This window comes from Drosophila grimshawi, unplaced genomic scaffold (assembly GCF_018153295.1).
Source record: "Drosophila grimshawi isolate 15287-2541.00 unplaced genomic scaffold, ASM1815329v1 contig_1369, whole genome shotgun sequence".
Lineage (NCBI taxonomy): Eukaryota > Metazoa > Arthropoda > Insecta > Diptera > Drosophilidae > Drosophila > Drosophila grimshawi.
Genome location: NW_025062891.1, coordinates 1878841 through 1903270, shown reverse-complemented (window position 1 = coordinate 1903270; position 24430 = coordinate 1878841). Strand labels below are relative to the sequence as shown.

At 33.9% G+C, this 24430-nt stretch overlaps 5 protein-coding genes across 8 annotated transcripts; 2 read left to right on the top strand and 3 right to left on the bottom strand.

Moving 5' to 3' along the window:
- Window positions 1-817: 817 nt before the first annotated feature.
- Window positions 818-3179, bottom strand: LOC6561140 (troponin C, isoallergen Bla g 6.0201). 2 transcript variants are annotated; one of them, XM_032734864.1, is made up of 6 exons: window positions 2909-3179; window positions 2774-2829; window positions 2240-2273; window positions 1179-1577; window positions 1085-1105; window positions 818-1008 (listed from the first exon to the last, which is right to left on the bottom strand). In XM_032734864.1, the coding sequence occupies exons 2-6, from the start codon at window positions 2774-2776 to the stop codon at window positions 1004-1006; spliced, it is 462 nt and encodes a 153-aa protein (XP_032590755.1). In that variant the 5' UTR covers window positions 2777-2829; window positions 2909-3179; the 3' UTR covers window positions 818-1003. The 2 variants fall into 2 exon arrangements, with proteins under 2 accessions (XP_032590755.1, XP_001987100.1); XM_001987064.3 differs by lacking the exon at window positions 818-1008 and having other exon boundaries at window positions 1077-1105; window positions 2909-3033.
- A 1852-nt stretch (window positions 3180-5031) lies between these two features.
- Window positions 5032-9656, bottom strand: LOC6561139 (troponin C). Of its 2 annotated transcripts, none has more exons than XM_001987063.3 (4): window positions 9515-9656; window positions 6061-6088; window positions 5581-5976; window positions 5032-5508 (listed from the first exon to the last, which is right to left on the bottom strand). In XM_001987063.3, exons 1-4 carry the CDS (start codon window positions 9527-9529, stop codon window positions 5474-5476), a joined length of 474 nt encoding a protein of 157 aa, XP_001987099.2. In that variant the 5' UTR covers window positions 9530-9656; the 3' UTR covers window positions 5032-5473. The 2 variants fall into 2 exon arrangements, with proteins under 2 accessions (XP_001987099.2, XP_032590979.1); XM_032735088.2 differs by lacking the exon at window positions 9515-9656 and adding an exon at window positions 7368-7710.
- Window positions 9657-11386: 1730 nt separating this feature from the next.
- On the bottom strand, window positions 11387-12851 carry LOC116805000. 2 transcript variants are annotated; one of them, XM_032734510.1, is made up of 2 exons: window positions 12813-12851; window positions 11387-12369 (listed from the first exon to the last, which is right to left on the bottom strand). In XM_032734510.1, exon 2 carries the CDS (start codon window positions 12360-12362, stop codon window positions 11571-11573), a length of 792 nt encoding a protein of 263 aa, XP_032590401.1. In that variant the 5' UTR covers window positions 12363-12369; window positions 12813-12851; the 3' UTR covers window positions 11387-11570. The 2 variants fall into 2 exon arrangements, with proteins under 2 accessions (XP_032590401.1, XP_043072385.1); XM_043216450.1 differs by lacking the exon at window positions 12813-12851 and adding an exon at window positions 12707-12734 and having other exon boundaries at window positions 11390-12369.
- A 1944-nt stretch (window positions 12852-14795) lies between these two features.
- LOC6561138 lies at window positions 14796-16422 on the top strand. The gene is made up of 2 exons (XM_043214270.1): window positions 14796-15749; window positions 16212-16422. The coding sequence occupies exons 1-2, from the start codon at window positions 15160-15162 to the stop codon at window positions 16420-16422; spliced, it is 801 nt and encodes a 266-aa protein (XP_043070205.1). The 5' UTR covers window positions 14796-15159.
- A 6696-nt stretch (window positions 16423-23118) lies between these two features.
- On the top strand, window positions 23119-24176 carry LOC122322372. The gene is made up of 3 exons (XM_043214269.1): window positions 23119-23412; window positions 23537-23751; window positions 23841-24176. Exons 1-3 carry the CDS (start codon window positions 23119-23121, stop codon window positions 24115-24117), a joined length of 786 nt encoding a protein of 261 aa, XP_043070204.1. The 3' UTR covers window positions 24118-24176.
- Window positions 24177-24430: the final 254 nt, after the last annotated feature.

Below are 24430 nucleotides of genomic sequence, written 5' to 3'. Positions count from 1 at the left end.
ATAGGTTGCGAAAAAAAAAAAAATCGACTCTTGCAAGTAAAACTGTGAATCACGATTTTTGTGCAAAAAAAAAAAAAGAAAAGAAAATGAAACTAAAATGTTACTTTTAGTTTGCTTTGAGCCTGGTTTTACTAGTATCTATACATAAAAGTATAACTGCAGGCACAATTGATGGCCTCATTTGTCGAAAACTTGCCAAATTAGGTCCAATAACTTTGTCTGATTTGCATCATTTCGCAAATTGCAAATTTTGACTAAGCTTTAGCTGCAATTGATTCTAATGATCTCCTCGAATCGCTGAGTGGATTATTTACCTACACTATAATTCACACCTATTTAAATATACAATGCGATATTTATGCTTTGCATAATTACTTCTTATGTGATTTGTTAATTAATTCATTTCGTAAACATGCGTAACAACAAACTAATTTATAATGTTGTTGTCAAGGACGCACGATCAACTCAAAAACTAATACAACAGTTAACATTAAATAGCTAATCAGCGAAAGAAAAAAAAAACTCGAACAAGCCTCAACAAACCAGATCTAAATCGATTTTAAATTGCTTTGTTTTGTTACCAATTGCGATTCGTTGTATTGCAAAATGTGGAAGTGGAAGCTTTGTCGTCGCATTTTTCTCGACTTTATTTCGCGGTTCACAGCCAAGTTAATTGAGACACAAAAAAGAACCGCTATCTTCCGGCCACGGATACACCTTCAATTACTGACAGATGCAATATAATCATTGTTCTATGGCCATAAAATTCTAACAATTTCTTCATCTTTCAATCACAATTCATCCTTGCATATGCAGCTTTAAATAACTCTTGATAATAATTCTTATATTTATTGCACTTTCGGAATATATTTTATGTATACGTATTAATTCACAAATTATTATTATATTTCTCAATTTTTTCAACTGTGGTTCAAACACAAAACAGTGGTATCTTATTCAGCCAATTTTCAAATGTCATTTTGAATATTTTGTACTCCAGAGCTTAACCTAAAATGAGACAAATGAATTTGTTGTTATTATGATTAGTGGATAAGCACAAGCAAAATAATGCTCGTCTAATTACCTGTCATCACTTGCATAAACTCTGTAATTAGTTCGAAAACAAAGTATTTTAATAGCAACAAAATTTAACAAATGGAAATGCGAGATTTACGTACCATCGAAGTCAACCGTTCCTGAGCCATCAGCATCGATTTCCTCAATAATGCTATCCAAATCCTGATTTGATATTTTGTCGTCCAGCTCGTGGAGAATGCCTCGGAGTGTGGCAACCGTCAGATAGCCCTTGCCCTCCTTGTCGTACACTCGGAATGCCTCCTTCAGTTCATTCTGCAGGGCGCCCACATCCTCCTCGACCTCGATGAAACGTGCAGCCAGCTTACAGAACTGAGCGAAGTTCAATTTAGTGGATGTGCCCTTATCCACCTCCTTAATCAGAGCTTTCACAGCTGGTGGTTCTAGCTTTTGGCCCATAATCTCCAGTATGGCGGAGACATCGGAATGATCGATTTGACCGCTGCCATCCAGATCAAAAGCCTTGAAAGCGTTGCGCAGAACTAATCACAAGCAACAGATTAGCGGACTTACTTTAGACAAGCTACACTCAGAAAAATTGCACTGAATTTTAGAAAATCTACCTTAAATGAAAATCGCCCTGAAATTAGAAAGTTTTTCTTGTTTTTCGAAATAATTTCTAAATATAAGAAGAAAAAAACTTTCTAAAAATTAGAAAGGTGATCTTTTATTTTTTTTGAAATATCTTCTATTATTATTATAGTATTTCTAAAAAGTTGAAAGGCAAGCCCTCGCTTTTAGAAGAAACCCTTTCTAAAATTCAGAAACAAGTAATTAAATTTACTGGCTCGGCTGTTAGATTAGAGTTTAGCTGTTGTGTGCTTTAGAGGCCGAGTAGCTCAGTGGGCAGTCAATCAACTCGCCGGTTCGAGTCGCCGTAAATTTTTCAAATTAAACTATTGGAATTTAAAAGCCATCTAAAATGCTGGTATATACGAAAAAATGTATAATACTAATGTGTATTAATATTATAAGCAACAGAAAAGCTAATTTTCACACAAATTAAGTTTTAGAGAAATGTAAAGAATTTTTATTGTACTTTCTGAATAATAAGGTAACTTGTCCTTGGCGCCAAAAGTATGGTGATTTTCTAACATTTCTAAAATTCAGGTCGATCTTTTTCTGAGTGTATATATATACATACTTCTCAATTGATCTTTGTCGTACTCCGCCTCAGACTGCAAAAAAAAAAAAAACGAGAACAAGATTAATTAGGAAAGCAAAATCTAATTACGTATACATATGTTTGGTTGCGTGTAGACATGTTCTCAAAATAGGATTTTGTACCTTTAATTTAGTTGCCATTAATCAACACATTGCAAATGACCTACTCTTTTTTTAGAGACATATAAAAACAGATTTTTTGCAAGAGATTTTGAATGAAAATTCATCGATCCCATCAATTACATAGAGCACATTTTTTATGAATTTAAAAAAAAAACCTATATATTATATATATATATATAATATATTATATATATATATATATACATATATATATATGTACACCTGTGCATTTGATGCCCTACAAATGTCCTCTGCTGTGTCAAATGATTTGCGATTGCAATCAAGGCCAATCATTAATTAAATTGATTTATTTGTAGAAATGTGTTGTGCACTCAATAATCATTTATTGTATTTAATGCGATTGATTAACTTAGTTATATAATTAACTCACCATTTTTTAAATTTTTTTATTAAAAAAAGCTTGTAGAAAATGATTAAAAGTCAAATCTAAGATTCGATGATTAAAGTTAATTGTTAAATTTCTGATTGCAAAAAAATAATAAATATCGAACTATTTAATATTCACCAAAAGATTGATTTGCAATTAACTTTCGATCAGATTGAGTTAGCGCCACCGTCTAACCAATTCGATGTCTGTACGCCGTATATAAACGACAACGACAACAGCAAATGTCACCACGGGTTGGCTGCCTACACGGGATAAGAAACGACGACGAACCGTGTAAAATCAGAAAGCACAGCACAGCACAGCACACACTGCAACTGCAACTTGCGAGTGGAAACAAATGCCAAATTCGAATTCGTCGTCGCCGCCGTCGTCGTCAGCGCCAATCGATCTCTTGGCATGCTAAATAGAACGATGCAACACCTTACTCTATTCTGCCCCACTTGAAGCACACGAGATGCCAGCGACCCGATGACACAGCATTGCTGATAACAAAATGAATGAGTCACACTCTAAAAAGCCAGTTATCAAACATTAATTTTCTAAATAAGGTTTAAGAGTTTCGAATATAAAATTAACACTATTGCGCCAAATAAAATGATGTAAAATTAAATGTGGTTAATAATACGAAATATATACATAAAATATTAGGATATATTTAATCTGGGGCATTAAAATGTAAAATGGATCAATGGTCCAAGAATTGAAGGAAACCTAGATAAAACCGAATCAAAACAAATTTTTAAACGTTTACGAAAGATTCACACTTTAAAGAGAGAACAAGTTATCAGAAATTATTTTGTATTTATTTATTTGTTTAATGTGCATACCTAACAGATCTCCATTTTTTAAAGAGGTTTAATAAATACAAATTTCAGATAAAATTTAACATTAAAACAAAAGCTATAAATAAAAAACAATAATCAATGTACAATTTAAAATAAAAGGAAATAATAAGAGTGATGTAGTCTAGTGAGGTGAACTATGAATATCCTGGCTATTAAATGAAAATGCGCTAATTTCTACATATAAAATTCGACTTGGACTATTACTTGGGTCCTTCTAATCCGATCTTGATTTAAATTTGTGCAATTGATCAATAATTTACCAAAATATACAAAATATTAATTGGAAGGCTCAGGACATCGTTTTTCTCAAATTCTTGACTTCAAAATATTTGTATATATTTATTTTATATATAGTTAATATTTAAGAATTCTTTTCCAATTGTTCATCAAGTTTATGACTTCATTTTTGTCCAATTCTTGATTTCCACATCGACTTTTCAATCAATCAAAATACCTACATGCTCTTCCAATACTATAAACTTTCATCATTTTTCCATAGATCAAATGAATAAAAAAAAATTGGTGCAGCTCCTTTTTTCGGATCTTCTGTAAAAAGCCAAGCAAAAATGTCCAAGCTCTGACAATTTTGTCGAATGTGAGACGAGGTTCAACCCTAAGCAAGTTTGAATGCTCTACTTCATTTTGATTATAAAAATTAAAAATGTAGCGATCAGAATTTTGAGTTCATGGAGCACCCAAAGAAAGCACTCAGTCAATCCAAGCTGCTCAAAGATCTTATTTCCATTATGATTTCGAATTACAAATGGCGGTTAAGCAAAGCGCCATCTATCGAGCACATTCGGTACCACGCCTTGATCTCAAAAATACGAAAATATATTTTACTCTCGATAGATAAGAGATCAAAATATGACAAAAGTCAGTTTTTATTATTTTTACAAATAATATTTAATTCGTATGTTTTTAATTTTTCAGAAATATGTTTCCCAATTACACATATAAGAAATATACTGGAAATAAGAAATATGTTTGCTACGTTTTCGAAAATTTGTCCTGGGATTAAGAAAAGAAAATCACTTGATTTTATAAAGACACAACACTCCGCTTTAGAAATACAATACACTTTTTAAAATACAGTCCACTTTTTTCTTGGTGTAAATTTAATCACAGATACCAAATAAATAAAACAAATACCATATATGGACCAATATATGGACTTACATATACGTGCAGTGAAAATCGTAAAAATCTCTTTCTTAGGCGCATCCTTCTGCCGATTATGTAAATTTACATACCGTGATTAAAACATGTTCACCATTTTAATAGGTATTAATTCCTATAAACATTAAAAAATATTTTAATATTTTTTATGCGCATCTGGACCACTTTTTTATATTTATATCTGAAAACTGAATAATCCAAAAAGTCATCGATCGATTAATGAATTAAGTTTCTTATTTATATTTGTAAAATATGGAGATCTATGAGTTTCTAAAAGTATATGATATTTCTAAGTTAAAGGGCGAACCAAAGCTCTCGAAACCGACATTTCGGTTGTAATTTGTATAAATTTACATATTTATATTATATTATATTATTAATGGTACAAACATACTACAAATTGTATATCCGATATTATTCCCTCTTTTCCAGTCTAATTTTTTAATTTGAATCAAATATTGCATATTGGTGTTTGCGTATTTAATAATTGTTTGTCATCAAACTCCAAATTTATTAAATTGATTTACATGCATAGTCTGCTGAATTTAAATTTAGATTTAGGAATAAATCCTGTTAGATTGTAGCTTGGATACACTAAAGCCGATTCTAAAGATGACTTAATGGGATCATAAATACTGGGTTCATAATATTCGGTCTTTTAATCATCACCACCAGTCATAACTTCCATGAATTCTGTTAAAGATATAATAATTTCATTTTAGACAAATTATTCAAATATATGTTCACAGCACTTATCGCTCTTACCATCAAAATCAACAGTACCGGAGCCATCCGAATCAATTTCCTCAATCATCATGTCCAAGTCGTCGTTGGTCAGCTTGTCGTCCAATTCACGCAGAATTTCGCGCAGAACTCCAGTTGTGATATAACCATTTCCCTCCTTGTCGTACAGGCGGAAAGCCTCCTTCAACTCGGCCATCATTGCCTCGGCATCCTCCTCAACAAGGAAACGCGCTGCCAGCGTCGTGAACTCCTCAAATTCAATTTGACCCGAGCCATCCTCATCGACCTCGGCAATGATTTCAGCTAACGTCGCATCGTCCAGCTGATGGCCCAGCATGCTCAGTATGGTGCCCACCATGGTGGTGTTGATATACCCATTCTTCTCCGGATCGAATGCATTGAATGCATTGCGAAGCACTGCGAATCGTAAAACGAACAAAAAAAACAACAATCGAGTTAATGAAACATTCATTAGATATATGCAGCTTCGCTTCAACTCACGTGCAATTTGTTCCTTTGGCAGTTCATCCTGTGAATATAAGAAAGAAAAGAATAAAAGATAATAAATACTTTTATTTAGCTCTTTGAAAAAAATTAACCTTAGAAGAGAAATTTATAACAATGAAAGAAAGCAATTTCTTTCGTTACACTCAGAAAGAAAATTGCCCTGAATTTTAGAAAATTGCCTTAAAATTAAAACCACTCTGAAAACTATAAAGTATTTCTAATTTTTAAAAATAAATATAATAAGAAATTTCTAAAATATTTTACTTTTTATTCACAATTGTGGTATTTATTGTTATCTATCGATATTCGAGAAACGAAAACAGTTATCAATAAAATAAAGCAAAATTGGTCTGCGCCGGGTATCGACTCGGCTGTTGATCCTGATCAAGAATATATCCTCTCTTTGTGCTCGGAGATATTTCCTTCTGCCTGTTACATACATTCGCACAAAGCCATTAAAAGTATAAAGGCAAATTCTCAGATTTGGATAATAATTGTTTCTAAATCCAGAAAGAAACAATAAAATAGACTTGCTCGACTTTTCTATTAGAGTTAAAGTGTTGTCTACTTTAGAGGCTTTAAAAGTTGCTTAGTTGAAAGTAAGTTTTTCAAAGTAAATTTAAGAAAAATTCACCCTGAAATTAGAAAAAGAAAACCTCGAATGTGTCGAAAAGTATAGCGAATTTCTAAAATTCAGTACAATTTGTTTTTCTGATTATAGTTTAGAAAAGAAAGCTGATGCAAATCAAGTTGCTTGGACCGCGACGACATCAAAAATGATCAGTGAACAAAGTCACAATTAAAATATAATAATTTATATTTTTTGTTAATTTTTCCTTGTTAAAATAGGTTTTAACTTTTATAATAGTTTTTATTAAGCTGTTTAATTAATTAATTGATTAAGTTGTTGAATTCCAAAATTTCAAGTGGAAATTATATGGGAATTAAGGTTGTGATTATTTCTGAAATTTCATTTTGTTGAGTAGTCCATAGTTTAAAGTGGAGTTTACACGGGAACTAAGTTTTTTATTTTATTGGGTTACATATTAATCATGACGTTTAGTTCCGATTCAATTGTAGTATTCCAAACGTTAAGTTGGATGTGGAACGGGAAGTAAGTTTTTAATTCTTTCCGAAAATTCTGTATTATATAATAATATTTTATTTGGTTTCTGACATTTTCTTTCACTGAGGATCTCTTAATCGCTCACTTTCACATTGAATTTGTAGGTCCTTATTCTTTGTATATATCAAAACACGAACAATATTCTTATGTATAATAATTGAATTGAAAATCTTACACCCATGATCACAGATTATTTGATAATTGATTGATTGATTGATGAATTTTGGATCGCTGCACGACGCACGATATGTAAATTTCACACGGCAAACTAACTAAGGATGCTTAGGGGATCAGTTAACGAAGACGAGTAAAACTTTGAAAATGATTTGGTTGCTTTTATAGTATCGCTTGCCATGTGTCCAAAAGAAGTCGCACCTCTGCCCAGGCTGCAGTCAAACTGTCGCTGACAACAAAAATTCCTTCTGCATTTTCAAAATCGCAACATTTTTTTTTGCAGAGAGGTGACAAAAACCCTCTCGTCCCGCGACCGCGCCTGCCCCCGTCACGGCCACCGCGACAAAGTGCAGTGCAGGTGACACAATGCAGCATTGGGCTATTGTCGATTTACCTGAATGGGATAGCGAGAAGAACAACGTACTATAAATTACATTAGCAAGTTTTCATATTTTCTTTTTCGTGCCTTTTTTTTGTTGTTTTTTTTTTTTTGTTTATTTGTCACATTAAATTTTCGTCTTTCATTCTTAAATCCCTCTTCTTCCCAAAGACGATATTCATTCTCTGCATCTTCCCAATATTTATTTATATCGTAAAACACAAACACAAGTATACGCGTAGATTGTACGTAAATAAATAAATGCTTAATATTCAGATGTGGGCAAATGCTTATGAGTGAAATTTTGCACACTAGTCTTGTTTGTACACCAGTCTCTAAGAATACATCCTCAACAATCATATTATTGTCAGTTGCGAACCAGAACATTTTCACATATTCACTGAAGCAATAGGCAGACTAAAGACTCTCAGAATGCCCCAATACTAGATGATAGTCCAATTTAATATTATCTATCATTATAATATAGTTATATGTAATTCAAAGTGCATTTCTAATCAATAGGCCAACACATTAAAAATCAAATAAAATATGACATTCATCCATTCCCTCCCAAAAAAATATTATCCTTCGACCGATAGTTTCTGTCTTTCATAAAATAAAACCAGATAAATTACAAGTTTCATCAAGATAGCTTTAAGGGTACCAGGGATAAGAACTATAGATATATCGCTCCGGCTACACTCAAAAAATTAAAGTTTTAGAAAATCGCTCTGAAAAGAAATTCAATCTGAAAACTTGTAAGTTTTTCTTGTTTTTAGTAAAAACAATTTAATAAATGAGAAAGGCTTGCCCTAAAATTTACAATCCCAAAAGTGTGAAGTGTTTTATTTCTTATAAATATTTTCAATTATCAATAAATGAATTTCTGAAATGAAGAAGAGCAAACCCCGATGTTTAGTAATACAATTTGCTCTCTTGAAAGCTATGTTGTAGATTGGTTGTTTTTTATACTTTGAAACCGAAGATATCAAAGTATATTGGGTTTGTGCAAGCTCCTAAAAATGGGAAATGGCAATTTTTGAGTTAGAACACTCAAATTTTGTAGATATATTACTGGTAGAATCACCTGTAAGAATCGATTAAAAATTGTATGGCCACGCCCACACCTGCGCCAATTATCTCCGACAATTTTAAAAAAATTGAGTCACCAAACGTGGAAGATAACGTGCTGGTAACCTCCTTCAAAGATGTTCAGTATCTTCCACAATTTGGAAGCTAGAGTCACAGCTGCAGTTACCAAACTTGGAAAGAAGGTTAATAGGAAACGACTTCCGGCCACAAAATTCACAAAAACCCATCTCTGCCGCAACTTTTAAGCCAAACTTAAATGATAGATGAATGATTACTAAAAATCTCCTTCAAAGATCGATATTTCTTGGTGTTCTGCGGCACCTGTTGTCAGATGGTACAACATATAGTAGCAAAGTATTTCGCAGTCGGTTACGCCCTACTGCAACGTTCTCTCTTGTTTATTAAGAGACCGCGTAGCTTGGTGGGAAATCACTCAACTCGCGAACGAAGGATTTCGAATTCGAATCGCCGTGAAATTATCTAAACTTTTATTTCTAATTTCTATTTCCAGAGAGATTTATTTTCTGATTGTAGTTATGCTGACAATAATGTACATTTGTTGCGATCAAAGGCGCTTACACACTTCACTTTAATCGGATATAATATATATGAAATCCTTTGATATGTAAATTTCACTCTTGTTATTCAGTTCGTGTATCCTTGGCAATTGTACTAACCATAGTTAGGCCCATGATGATTTATTTATTTGGTAATTGCAAGGAGCGTCGATAAATCACGAAAGCAATTGTCCTATATTAAAGTCCTTAGGAAATAAGTCCGAACGTGGAAGTTTATGTGTATGATCTAAATGACAGAACTGAACTAACTGGACCAAGTCAAAAATATGATGGAGGCACACGAACGGAAACATTCATAAATCGGACTCACACAAGGCGACACATGCACATCACTCATGTATGTGAATATGTGAATATGTGTAAATACCTATGTATGTATGTAACTATGGATATATACATATATATACATACATATACTCTTCATAGATGCAAGCACAAGTAAGTACAAACGAATTGATTTTGTGGCGCAGAAAAATGGCGTGGAAACTGTTTGTGACGTCGACGTTGAAAATCCACTATAAATCGTCACGGAAAACATGGACGTAAGTCAAGTGCAACCAAAATGTATACAAATTTACCATCTCAAAAACACTCGACTTCCAGATACTCTGTTCAAACAAGGGACAGCTGGAACTTGTCGTCCTGATCACGCTTAATAGCGATAAATCTTAGTCAAAACTAAAGAGATTATTCAAATCAAAATTGTTGGTCAAAAAATCGATATTCCCCATTTCAGATAATCTTTTGATGCCGATCAAGATAACTAAAATATTCGAAATGGGATCAGACATGTGCACTTTATTTACACAATTACACAAAATGTCAAAAATATGCAAATTCATAAAAACAATTTCTAATTTGTTGGCACCTTGTGTTGGGCGTAACCGACTGCTCAATACCCTGATGCCAAGGTCAAAATATCTAAATGCTAAAACACTTTCGAAGTTTGCGCTACTAAAACTGTAGCTCCATAGAAGTGGCTTTTATATAAATTAAATATGTTGCAAACAAACTCGTCCTTAATTAAAACTCACTTTTGGATCAAAAGGGAAATTTGCGTTTAGAGTATCACCAATCAAAGAGTCAGTCAATCAGTCAGTCAGTCAAACCAAGCATCAGTCAGTCAATCAGTTCATGCTGTTTTCTTTATATATATATATATATAGATCAGGGCAAATCAACTGTAATGCCCAATGTGAAAGAGCCAAATGTATATGTATGAGTAGAGATCGCTTTTGTGATCAAGCAAGCCACTACAGCAAATTCTATTTAAAATGTAATTTTCTGACAAATGTGACGGTGCCATGCCCGCTTTATGAATATGTTAAGCGATTGGATCAACCCCACAAGCGACTATATTAGACTCTTAATATCTTGGGTAAGGCTATCGCCCATTGTACTATAAATGTGCGTATGTGCTGCAGCTTATAAGCATAATATAATATTTACAATTTGGCAAGAACAATCTCATCTGCGATGCATAGTAATTGAAAAATTTGAAACGAAATTATCTGCAAAATCGTGAAACAATTATATATTTGAAGGGGTTGGAATAGGTTTTTATTTGTGCCGTATTTTTAGAAACGTTTCAAAAATAAATCTAAATTGCAACTGCAATTGCAATTGCAATAATTCCGATTCAGTTTGGGACACACACGTTTCAGCTCACGTGCTTGTGGGGCAATAATCTAGCAGATTTCGTGGCAACGTGGGCAATAAAATGAAACAGTTGCCAAGTTCTATAATTAAACACGTTCATCTAGCTAATTAAATTAGCAATGAATGCTTGAGTCGATTTGGTTCTCTACAATTAAATAAATATATCAACAACAAAAAACAGAGAGACAACCAATGCATTTTCATTCAATAAACAAGCAAAAGTGGATATAATTGAGTGTGCCCGACTTGCAGATACCTTGCTTACATAACTTATATCTTAACTAAAATGATAGGCGTCTGAGTTTGATTTCTGTTTTATATTTATTAAGCATTGTTGTTCTGTAAAGGCGTATAGTAAAAATTGCATTTTCTTGACCAGGCATTCTTATAAGCAATAAATTCAGACTAAATTGTTTTTGGTGAAATATATATATAAATATATATATATATAAGTGAGTAGAGTTTCATTATATAATACATCGGAACTCAATTGAGTTTACCAATTACTTAGGAAATCAAATCCTTTGGGCATTTCCAAACTATCTGGCAATAGTTTACATTTCTCGGAATGTTGCTCTTTGGTATCATTATCAAAATCGTTGGAATCGGTTGATATGCTTAGTAGTGTGTTCTTTGATCCAAAATTGGATAATAAATTGAGTTTCTCATCTGCAGCTACCGAATTAATAGATGATTCAGTGCATTTCACTATATCAATTCTCTTGGGTTCAACATCTCTGAATGGGATTATTTGTTTTTGATGATCCGATTCGTTGGTATCTTTTCTTGGAATTGGTGGCAAGATTTTGGTGCTCAATTGAATGGCAGTTATATCATTATTACTATCGCTATCACTCTCAAGTGCAGCTAGATTGATTTGAGATTTGGTCTTATAGCTAAAGGGAAATGAATGCTCATCCCGGTAATCCCCAATGTTTTCATCGTGTACAATCTTCAGCCCGATGCTCTGATGAATAAATGTGCGCAGATTTAACCGATCGAAGGCATATATAATATTATGCTTCTGGCATTTAGTTCCCTTTTTCCGAGTGCTCTCCACGCTCGAATTAGGTGCAATTTCTTTGCCAGCGTGTGAACTGCTATAATATCGAATTGTTATTTCCGGCTTGATTATCGTGTCGTTCAGAATATTATCCTGCTGGGCTGTTGTCAGTGTTAGCCACACATGATCGTAGGCCGATATCACTTCACTCATATCGAACGCTATCTTTTCGGCCACTGGATTCAGTTTGGCAAAATATCCATTCAACCATTGATTTTTTGGCATCTCAATTCTGCAATAAAATTAATAGAAAAATATATTTATATTTTAGTTGCACTATTTTTGTTGCCACTTCTGATGTTATTAATATTTCAGCACGAATAAAATGCACTCATCGCCCTTATCTATTTTTAGATATGAGTTTTGGGGCGGCTACATTAAGCAACACAATTAATTAAACGCAATGTTGCGTTATTGATTGTTGACAAGCACACACACACATACACACACAAATATATATTGTACATATGCATTCATGTGTGTAAGCACATACATCCGTAAAAATGTATACATGTAAAAGTGCAACATTTCGCAACATTGCGCTCAAACCCAATGTTTCTTTTTCACACCCTTTATAGAACCATCGACTTGCGTGTTTACTCATATTAAAAACTTGTTACACATTTTGCAACATTTTAGACACGTTTGTTATTGATAATATACATAAATATTTACCTAATTTCGCCTTTCAAATGTGTTATTTTGTTGACTGCAGCGACAACAATTTAGTGATGACATCAATAAATGCCGAAATCGATATACTTAATATTGTTATCGAGTGCCGATTGTGATAGCCACCACCGCAAAATAATAATGATATTCCCTAATAATATTTGTGTCTTCATCGAAACGAGTGGAATTTACTGAACATGTGAAACTTAAGCACCCTGTCGATTATATTTAGTTTAAGTCGCTAAATATTAAATAACTTAAAAATAACAATAATAACTAATTTTCCATTGATTATTATGTATTAATCGATTGGAACAATATGACATGGCAACTTCCCAGTCACAGCTGTTACTTAATAACAAAAGTGCTGCACACAAAAATAAATTAAAATGGATTTTTGGGAGGAATTGAATTCTGTTTTCGCTGTTTTTGATGCTTTCAAATGTTTTTTTTTGTTGATTTTTCATAAATTTTTAAATTGTATTTTCCGTTCTTTGCTTATATTTTTGCAGTAAATGTCAAATATTTCTAGCGGTCGACTAAAAATTTGGAAAAAAATAAATACAGACATTATTTGAGTGCAACAAAATGATATTTGGCGATGCAGAAATAAAGTTGAATTTTCGGCACGGCAAAACCTTTTGAAGCATCATTAAAATTGATTATTGATGCTTAATGTCGATCTGTGTAGTCCTGCACAATTATATTATTGCGGTTTCATGGGAATGAATTGCTTCTGATATGTGCACCATATACATATAATTCCATGTGCTGCATGCGATTCCTGTGGGTGCCTTATCTAATCAACATTATTTTAATAATAATTATTATAATTTTAATGCATATTACGGTTCACCACATCACTGATAATGAGCCTAACTAATTTGATAAATTACCCACACACAAATGACAAATCTGATTAGTGCGTTGAGAACAAGCTGGAATAGTTGACGGTTATCGCATTACCAAAAATACTAGTAAATATTTGTGGTTTCGCAGTATGTTCAATTCAAAATCCTTCGATCTGAATAATGACGAAATTTCGAAGCAACCCGAAACCTTTAATCAACCAAGCCGAGCCCGATGGCTGAAATATATAATACAACCGGCTGCAGTTGGCTTTGTGCTTATATTAATTATAGCCAATGTAGACTTTTCAAGTGAACCGCCAGAAATTGATTTGGAAACATCGAATCGAAGATTCCCATTTTCAAAATATGCTCAATGGTGTCAGATTAATTGCAGCACGCATGAAGTCCTTTATTGCAATTCGAGTTTATCAAATTCAGTTATCGGAATGGAGGAAATCAATAGCAATAGCATTATAGACTGCAGTGATTATCTTTTACTTCGAATTGACAAGTACAATTTTTCAGACGGAGTTCTAACAGATGATGCTTTTGCAACTGGTGAATACAGTTTGAAGAGTTTAGTTTTGTACAATTGTCCTCTGAAACACATTAAGGATGGCGCCTTCGATCAAAATAACTTACGAAAGCTACTTAATCTTGAGGTTATTAACAGCAACCTTAAACAAACTACCAAACATACATTTCAAGGACTAAATAAACTTCTCAACTTTACACTCATCAATAGACAAAAATCATTGAAATGTAATGGATTTTTAACGCCACTTTCGCGCACCATAAATTCGGTAAAAATTAATCAACAGTATACAAAGTATGCAATTTATAAGCCAGAAGACTTTTTCGGCTTGGCTATTTACGAAAAACTTCAGTTCTTGGATCTTATGGGCAATAATTTTGGTGGCGCATTGGAAACAAATAATTTTAATAACATGCCTGCCTTGGAATACTTGAATTTAGCCGATTGTCGGCTGAATAGTATCGATATTAAAATAAGTAACGGTGTTTTCAACGCACTTCGATACCTGGACTTGAGTGGAAATTTACTCAAAAAACTTAGTGCTCCCTTCATACGTGCATCAATGGAGCAGGGCATTAGCTTAAATCTCTTAAATAATAATTGGAATTGTATTTATGCGAAATGCGAGCTCTTCAAATCATTGGAAATAAATCCCTGCACTGAATCGGTGGGATATACACGAAGTTTAGTGAACGCTAATGTTATAGATAGTTCAGATGCGACAAATGGAACGGACTTCAATTTTATAACTCTGACTACACTTGCTGTAACTACTTTAGCTAAGCAGGGTAGAGATGCTCGACCTAGAACAACAAAAAAAACTACTACTCAATCGCCGCCGGATACTACTACTACACCGCAATCAACCACTCCGTCGGAAACTACTACTACACCGCCATTACCGACTCCGGAGCTAAATACTACCTTATCGCCATCAACGACTACTGAGTCAACAACCATCACAATGCCTCTGGAAACTACTAGTGAGAATAAATACGGTCAGGTGGAATGTGTTAATGCCTTAAAAGAAACTGTTAGCACAGTAATGATATTTTATAATGCAGAGATTGCATTTTCTGATTATACTGAGAGTGCATTAACCATTACAATAACACAGTTGCTTGAGCCTTGGACCTTAATATATTTCGAGAATCCTACAATAACCAGTGAAGTGGAAAAGCATGATGATGATGTTAACCAGTCGGCTCAGACAACACTTTATATTAAGGACTTAAGCTGCGGTACCTCCTACGTATTTTGCTTGATGGTTGAGGAGAATAGGACATCGCCTTTCAACTGTCGATCCCATCAAACATTACCCTGTGCCATCCTGAGACTGAGTTGGTTTGCGGCAAATAGTTCGCTGATTATAGGTCTATCAATAGGCGGCATTTTGCTAAGTGTGCTTATTGGATTGTTCGCAATGTACGGCGTTCTCTGGCTGCGTCCCCATTGGCTCTACGGAAGTAAAAGATTGCTGCGTTCGGAAAGTGAATCGCATAGAATGCTCCTGTTGCCCAGAAGTTGTGAAAAGGATCATTATGGTGCTGCGGCGTAAGTTCAAAAATAAATGATAGTCAAATAATTGATTAGTAGAAACAAATAATATTCAAATTTCAATTAAAATACAACTATATTTTCGTACGTTTTAAAACAATTGCAATTCTGGGTTTCCTGTTTTTTTTTATTTGTAACAAAAATTAAAAAAATATATTTATTTTGATACCGTTTGTTCTAATATCAGTTTTAAAGTATTGTACTCCAATCCGGACATATCTGACCTATTTACTGCGTTCAGCAAATACTGCCTAGAAATACAAAAGGTTCATCAATATCTATATCTATATCTATATGGACTGGGATAGTGACGCAGATCAAGAATATACATATATATAATTTAAGGAGTCAGAGAAAACCAAAATTGATATACCCTCTGAAAACAATAAACTTAAACAAATTTACAAAGATGTCTTCAGTTTTAAATGTGGAAAACTAACAAAGAATCTTTCTTTTCAGCAGAAATCCTAAACACGAAAACGCAATTGCCGAATATGCGGGATACTACCATTTGGAAAAATTCCAACTGTTCAAGGGAGGTCCAAATAAGTATAGTATACCCCCAAATGAATGTGCTCCATCTGCGCCACCTTCAGAAGGAAAAAGTTCTATGAAATCTTTCAATCTTAATTTATACGAATCATTTAATTTATACGAGGAGCTTAAATAAACAACGTAATTAAAATAATAGTTCAATTAAATGTAAATATAAATAAATTAATATTCATTAAATTTATTATGAGGAGCATAAATACAAAAAAATGTATTTAATAAATAATGAGTTTTTTAAAACCTAGATTTAGAAAACTATAAAAATGCGTATCTTTTAATATTGAAATATGTTTTTTTATACTCAAATAAATTACGAATCGGGACTCAGGGAGAGACTCACTGCATCGACGAATACCGAAGGGATTCGGAATATATCGGAGAAAAAGTATAATTTAAGAAAACAAAATAAAGTATGGATATCGTAAATACAATTCAAATTAATATATTAATACACATATTTTTTTAATTGAGGACATTTGTACCGTATCTGGGAACTTAATTTTAGCACAATGTTGATAAGAATAAATAAATACAAGCATCCCACATCAATACTATTAGGCCATAATATATATAAATATATGCATAATTGTTAGTATGATGACCTAAGCTATATACATATCTATGTGTATAACCTATAAACATTTAGTTATCAGAACGACATTAATATTGATTGGTGAAATGGGTAAGAATTATCAGTCAGATAAGCCAACACTAAATGCTATTTTGTCAGTGAATCAGTTATCAGATTGCCAATCGCTTGACAGTCGTTTGAAAGAGCTCCAATTGAAATGCAGTCGACAAAGGATTATGGGGAAAGTAAACGGAAAAATCAGGAGTCCAATTTGAGAAGGTAATTATCTGAAACAACAATACAATTTGCAAAGTACATAAGCCATTTCTGAAACAATACAATGAGAGAGATAACATTATGAAAAACATGAAAAAATATGTTTTTTTGCAGTTCACAAAGAAATAATGCCAAAAAGGAATTTTGCACGAAAATCCTAGCCTGGATTTTGTTGATTATTGGCATCATGTGTATTATAGCCCCAGCTATATATATAATTGTTTGGATAAGCGGCAAAGATACAAATGAGGATTTCAACCAGGACATTAACAACGCTAGCAGAGAAGATGACAAACTCGACCAGATTAGCGGTTTCTCCCAGGCGTTAATTGAAACACTTGGGTAAATTATATGATAAAGTAAAACTAATCTAAATAATACTATTAACTTTTTATACAAAAAGTGTAGACACATTGGATACATTGGTGGAACCAATTGGACAAGGATGTTATGAAATAGCCTGCCGTATTGAATGTCATTACAGCCATAATATTTACGAGGAGATAGCTGCATTAATGAATGCCAGGAACTGTGAAGCGTTTAGCTCCTTAGTGGCTTCAAATTTAATTGCAGATTGCATTGAAGATAGATGGATTGATGTGAATTCTACTGTGGTTAAAATTGTGCTCTATAAAAATCAATTGAGGAAGATCAAGAGTGGAGCATTTAATTCGCCAGTATTTGCAAAGGTTGTACACATGAATTGGCTCGATTTAGAACTAAAGGAGATTAGCACTGGAGCCCTGCTCGGACTCTATTCGTTGAGGAAATTGGAACTTGACTTCAAGACACCCAGCATAGAAATAACTTTCTTGCAACCGGTTCAGGTAACTCTAACACACTTGAGAATGAATTGCGGCATATTATTTAACAGCAAGTCGGACATATTCGATAATATCAAATTTGATAAGTTAAAACATCTAGATCTAAGCCACAATACATTTGTTGGCCCGCTTGGTAAACGCATTTTTCGCGGAACTCCAAATATCGCCTATCTCTACTTGAAATACTGCCGGATAACTGCAATTGACGATGATGCATTTGAAGATATAAGTAAAAATCTGATTTTAGTCGATTTGAAGCATAATTTGCTAACACAAATCAATGCCGATTTACTCGAATTAGGAGGTAGCCTTCGACTATTCGATGTTGAGCCCAATCAATGGAAATGTAATTGCCAACTGCGATCCCTAATCAAATATTATGGTGCCAATAAGAATCTATTTATAAGTACACCATATTGCCGAACGCCATTGAATCTATATGGCAAAATGTTTGATGAATTGGAAGAACTGGAGCTAAGCTGCGACTCACAATTTGATTCTGATTCTGAATCTGATTCTCACATCGAGCCAACTCCAACTGAAACCACTTCCGATGAAATGAAACCAATTGAAGTAGATCCAACAAAAACTATTAATGGACCAGCACTAAAATTCAGCTGCTCAACAGCTATATATCTGGAGAAGTCTGCGGAGAATATAGAAAAACGAGATACGGATAATAACAAGGCTTTTAATACATTTGTATTTGAACCACCCCCTTATGAACTGAAATTAGAATTATTTCCAAATAATAGCGTTCTGGCCGCGATTGATGGATATCTGGCTGCTGATGAACTAAACATTATTTGGTTTACGGAAGACGTGGATAGCTATTCATCTGATACATCGAAAATGGATTACAATTGTATGCAATATGAAGATCCAAATTTAATAACTGATCCACTGAGAACCAGCTATACATATACATTTTGCATGATGTTTAAGGATGATGTGGTTATATCTCCATTGTTTTGTCAGCCGCTTCATGTGCCCATAAGTCGCGCGAGTAATGAGTCAGATGAACTCTGGATCGATAAGACTGAGGAACAATTTACAATCGGCATGCTTTGCCTGATCTTTTTCATATCCACCGTATTTGGTGCAGTCTGTGCGTATCTAGGCATCAAGTCCTTCCCACATCTGCTGGAGGGTTCGAAGAATGTGCTGGTCGTCAAGGAATCAGAAAAAACATGTCACGTATCAACTATAGCTGATTCAAAGTACATGAAATCATCGTTTACGAACGGTTATATTCACGATAATTCATTTAATATTAGGAGCCACAAGTAAGCGTCTCTTAAACATATTACACCACACATATTCCTTATCTAATAGTTCGCTTTCTCAATGCAGGCTCCCCGAGGTATCCACAGGACTAGGTGACAGACAGATGGCCAGCCCGATTAGTGTTGCATCCTCATCGACCTATTTTGAGGAACCTTTCTCGAATCTTCATATGCGTGCCATCGACTATGAGATGCCCATGCAGTTCACAATCAAAAGATCGAAGCTCAGTGAATGTCTAGAAAGACCCAACTCTCCGCCTCCGTTGCCCAAACGTAATTCGATTCTATCATTGCACAAGGGTCAGCCACTTGAGGCATGTGAAACTCCATGAAATCGCACAAAACACTTACTAAATACAAATACCCACAAATGTAGCGGAACTTTACATTATTTACTTACTATTTATTTTCATATATATATATATATATATGTTGAGTATTACAGTATTTATTAACAGGAAAATAAATAATTTATTGGCCGATCCACTATTTCTACGAATTGTTTGCAATCCGCTCTGAAAGGTCATTAAATATATATTTACTCTTAGCCGGGATGTTGAGTGGAGTACATTTTAATATTGCTACATATATTTGTTGTTATCCAAAAACAGATATACAGCCAAATCTGCTATCAGCTTCGATCACTGTTTTATTAATGGACATGAAAATCAATAAACAAGTTTTGCTTATCTCATGCTCGCAAAAATCGAACTATTCCGATTTGATTTAGAGCGTATCGAATACATAATCGTATATACCAGAAATAAACATAAAATTGTGCATTTTTAAGAATAATAATATCCTGCAATAAAACATATCTTAATATAAATCAAAAAGTATTCAAGATTGAAGAGTACATTTTTAAAAACTCCCTTTAAAAGGGAATCGAAAAACTTACCAGATTATGAATAACTTCGACTTTCCATCGAAATTCAGCTGTGATCAGAGTATCGCCCAGTCGTTTACAACCCACTGCAAATTCAAATTGGTTTTGATAAGGATAAATCATTAACGCCTGACGATAAACAGTTAAACGCACAGTTAACAGCAGTCAACTTTAGGTGCTCGCGAGGTGAACTTTGCTAAAACTAATGTTTCCTTGTGTTAACCTATGGAAAAGCAAATCAATTATGCCGAATCCTTTGTCAACACATCCCACACTATATTTGGTAGTCTTCTACCTGTTTCATGTCTGGGTTGTAGCCTGTGATATGGAGAACTACGGCAGTGCAAGTTTGTTGAACGCAATCAAAAGCAAAGGGTACGATTTACAGCACAGCCATAAAGTATAAATATAACAAATATTTAATAACAATATAATATTTATAAATATAAAGTAAAGTCTCAAGTTCCTGTACACAAATAAAATAATGTATGCGTACTGGAAAATGATTGATTCCTTCGAATGTTTTTAATAAATATGTGGCAAGTAGTTGTGCGGAAAGCTTAACTAAATGTTTCCCTTATCGTAACGATAACAGTCTGCCATTGTGATTTTCCTAATGGATGCTTAATCTAACGATATTTTTATACCTTGATACATATCATAATATACTGGTTTTGTTCAATGGCCGTCAAGCTGTCGCCGTCTATCCGTCTGTATGAACGCAACTTTCTTTGACCCCATTAAAGACAGAGACTTGAAACTTGGGGGTGATGCGTCCACTTGGAGACTAGGGAATCGATCAAATCGATAAAATCATATATTTCCCACAATTTTAAGACTATAGCCACCAAATTTATTTGGATGGACATACGCCCATAATCGTCATCTACTGGTGTAAATCGACAAAACAATCACACAATTTGAAAGCTAGTCATCAAATTTGAAAGTTATATTACAAGTTATCCAGATAAAAGCCTAAATATCCCATAATTTAAGAGCTACAGTTACCAAAAATGGAGGGAAGGCTACCAGGAAACTCTTCCAACACTTCCAATGCGCAATCCCGTCCCAAAAATGCATTAAAATTAGATTTGAATTAGAATAGATTAGATAAAAACCTCCTTTTGGTACCTGTTATCAGATAGTATTACTTATGGAATTCTGTATTTATTTGAGTTCAGTTTGGATATTGCACATAAAAATGCCGAAGCAACTGACCAAAAATGCTTTAAGTTCGTGTGTTCTTTTACCTGTCTCAATGGAAAACAGGACGAAATCGCAAATGATATTGCCTTGGCCGATGCATCGATTGTAAGTATAATATAATATAATAATATTAGTAGTGAAACTTAATATATAATTTCCTTATTGAACTAGAGCTATCCGTGTGCCATCATTAAAGATCTACAACTAATCAACTATGAGTTCCAGAATGGTATTATACCAGTTGGATTCTTATCCACATATATAGATAAAATCGAATCACTTTATTTGAGCCTCTCAAATGTTGTCGAAATCGAGGACGGTGCATTTGGTGACGGAAAATTCAAATCTATACAACTGTACAGTTTAAATATTGAGAATTTCGGCAAAAAAATGTTTCAAAATATCTCCAAACAATTGGAAAATCTCTATATTAAGCAGCATAGTGTACCCCAGCTGACTGTGTACCCGGAGTTTCTCGACTATGTGAAATTTCAACTTAAAACCCTGACTATGCAAATGAGCATCGATTGTGTCCGCAATGTGACTGAACTGGGTCCGATTCTAGGCGCAGTTGTTTACGTCGATTTGAGTTACAACGATTTTCGGGACCAGTTGACTTGGTCCACATTCATTAAATTGACCATGGTTGAAACACTGAAGTTGGCTCATTCAAATATCTACTGTTTACCCAACTATGTTTTTCAAGGTAATTTATAAAAATAGCAAATTTTCAAATTATTATCACAACATTTAATATTTGTGTAGAGTTTCTTACTGAGAATAATCGCTGCAATACTAATTAACGCTTTTGAGTACTCTGCAATGATTGCAATTAATTTTATCGTGCAATCAATTCAGAGTCCTCTATTGCAATTAATTAAGAACTCAATTCTCGTGAATAACATTTTAGCAAGGCATCTTCACTAATTTATACTAACAATTTGTTGTTGTCTGATTCAGGTTTTTCTCTGCTTTTGTATTTAAATATCCACAAATCGTATAATTCATCTTCTTGTTTTGTAATTTAAATATTAAATTTGATATTTAATTGAATTCAATTCATTTTTTACGTTTTGTATTTTTTTTTTTTTTTGTGTCGACTGCCATTAAATAAATCAAATAAATACTTATTAAAGTTCTGCTTTATGTAGGTATGAAATATTTGAGCCATTTGGACATATCAAATAATAAGCTGAAAACGATATCATCGATGATATTTGGCACTGGATTTTCGGATATTTCGAGCTATTTAACAATCGTTGCCAACGACAATGACTGGCACTGCGACTGTGAGCTGCAAACAGAAATGAGCGAGATCTTCAAATATCAGAAAACAAAACTGGACATATTCTGTGTATCGCCTGACGAGTGCCGCACTTGGATGGTATTTGACGAGCGACTCTGTCAATCCGAAATCCCGGTGCCACCAACTCCACCTCCAATATTTACGAGTATACCAACAGAAACAACAACGACGAAGTACACAGGGAATGAATTCGACTCAACAACATCGTTGTCCACAACAAAGTCTTCAACTTCAACTTCAACAACAACAACAACAACAACAAAAACAACAAAAACAACAACAAAAACAACAACAGCAACAACAAAAACAACAACAGCAACAACAGTTGCCACCACAATTCAGGACAGCGAAATAGTCTCACTGGAGTGCTTTTTGCCTATATCAAATATATTAAATGGCAAGAAACAGAACATTCAATGGCCCCAACTATATTTCATTCCCCAATATTATGGGCCCCTAATGGTAAAAGTAACTGTCGAACCGAGTGATAGTTCCAGTACTTTTGGTCTCATTTGGTTCCCGAGCACTACAAAGGAATATTACGTGTCACAGGATGAATATGGCGTTGGTTGTTATTTCACGATGCCACACAAGACCATTGTCAAAAACCTAATGCCAAATGTGGCCTACACTTTCTGTTTGATCGATGATCAGCAGAGCACTGTTTCACCTTTCAGTTGCAAGTCGGTTCATATTAGCGGAAATCTGGAGACAATCCACGATGCCAACTATTCGAAAAGCATGCGTGCCAAAGTAAATACATTTAATTATAAACATATTATGTGGTGCAAGTACCAGTATAATACAGTACCACATAATACTTGCCTGTTCCCACACACTTGATATATGCATAATGATTAATATGATTTTTTTATAGGGCATATCTTTGATGGTTTTTGGCGTCGTTATTTTTTTAATCTTGGGCATATTGTTAATGTTTTTGGTTCTGAGGCGGAAACCAATCTGGTTGAAGGGCAGCAAGCGCATCGTTAAACCCAAATTTAGTTCCGGTGAAGTTGTTGTCTTGCCACGCACAAACACCGCAAAGTATTTACGGCAAAGCGAAGAGTTTATCTCACAAAAAAAGCAAGGGTTAGTTGATATATATATATATATATATATATACATATATAGGTATCTACATCTGACTAACAACTATTGCAAAATTGTTGTAATTACAGCTTTAACTCAAAGATTTCGCGAAGCAACTCAACGACGAGCTTGGACAGCACTGACAGCTATATCAATCCAAACTTCTATGAGATTATACCGGCTTATTTGACATTCGATAAGATACCGCAAACAGATGCACCCAAACAGCCAGAATATGACATATATGAGAGCTGTGAGTTTCGTAAATCTGTCGCCGAGAGGGAGAGTGTGAGGTATGCGCAAATTAAGCCGCGAACAATGCGTATTTCCAGCGATCCGCTGCCAGCGATTCCTTCCGACCCCTGATGCCAGTTTGGAGCAACTTTAAAACTTGAAAAGCACATCATTGTTCTGAATACAAGTATGAGCCCAACATTGTATCTATATAATGAAAAAATATATATGTTTACGTTACTCTGTACTTACGCATGGTTTTCAAATATCCAAAAAGATCACACAGATGAACACTGCCCACAATTCGGACAATTCAATATATGTTTTGTAGTGCATATATACAATTTCATATAAAGATCAATTGATACAATTCCCAATGCTAATCAATATACATATGTACATATACATATACGACATAAAAGTAAAAAGCAACAATTTAATTCGG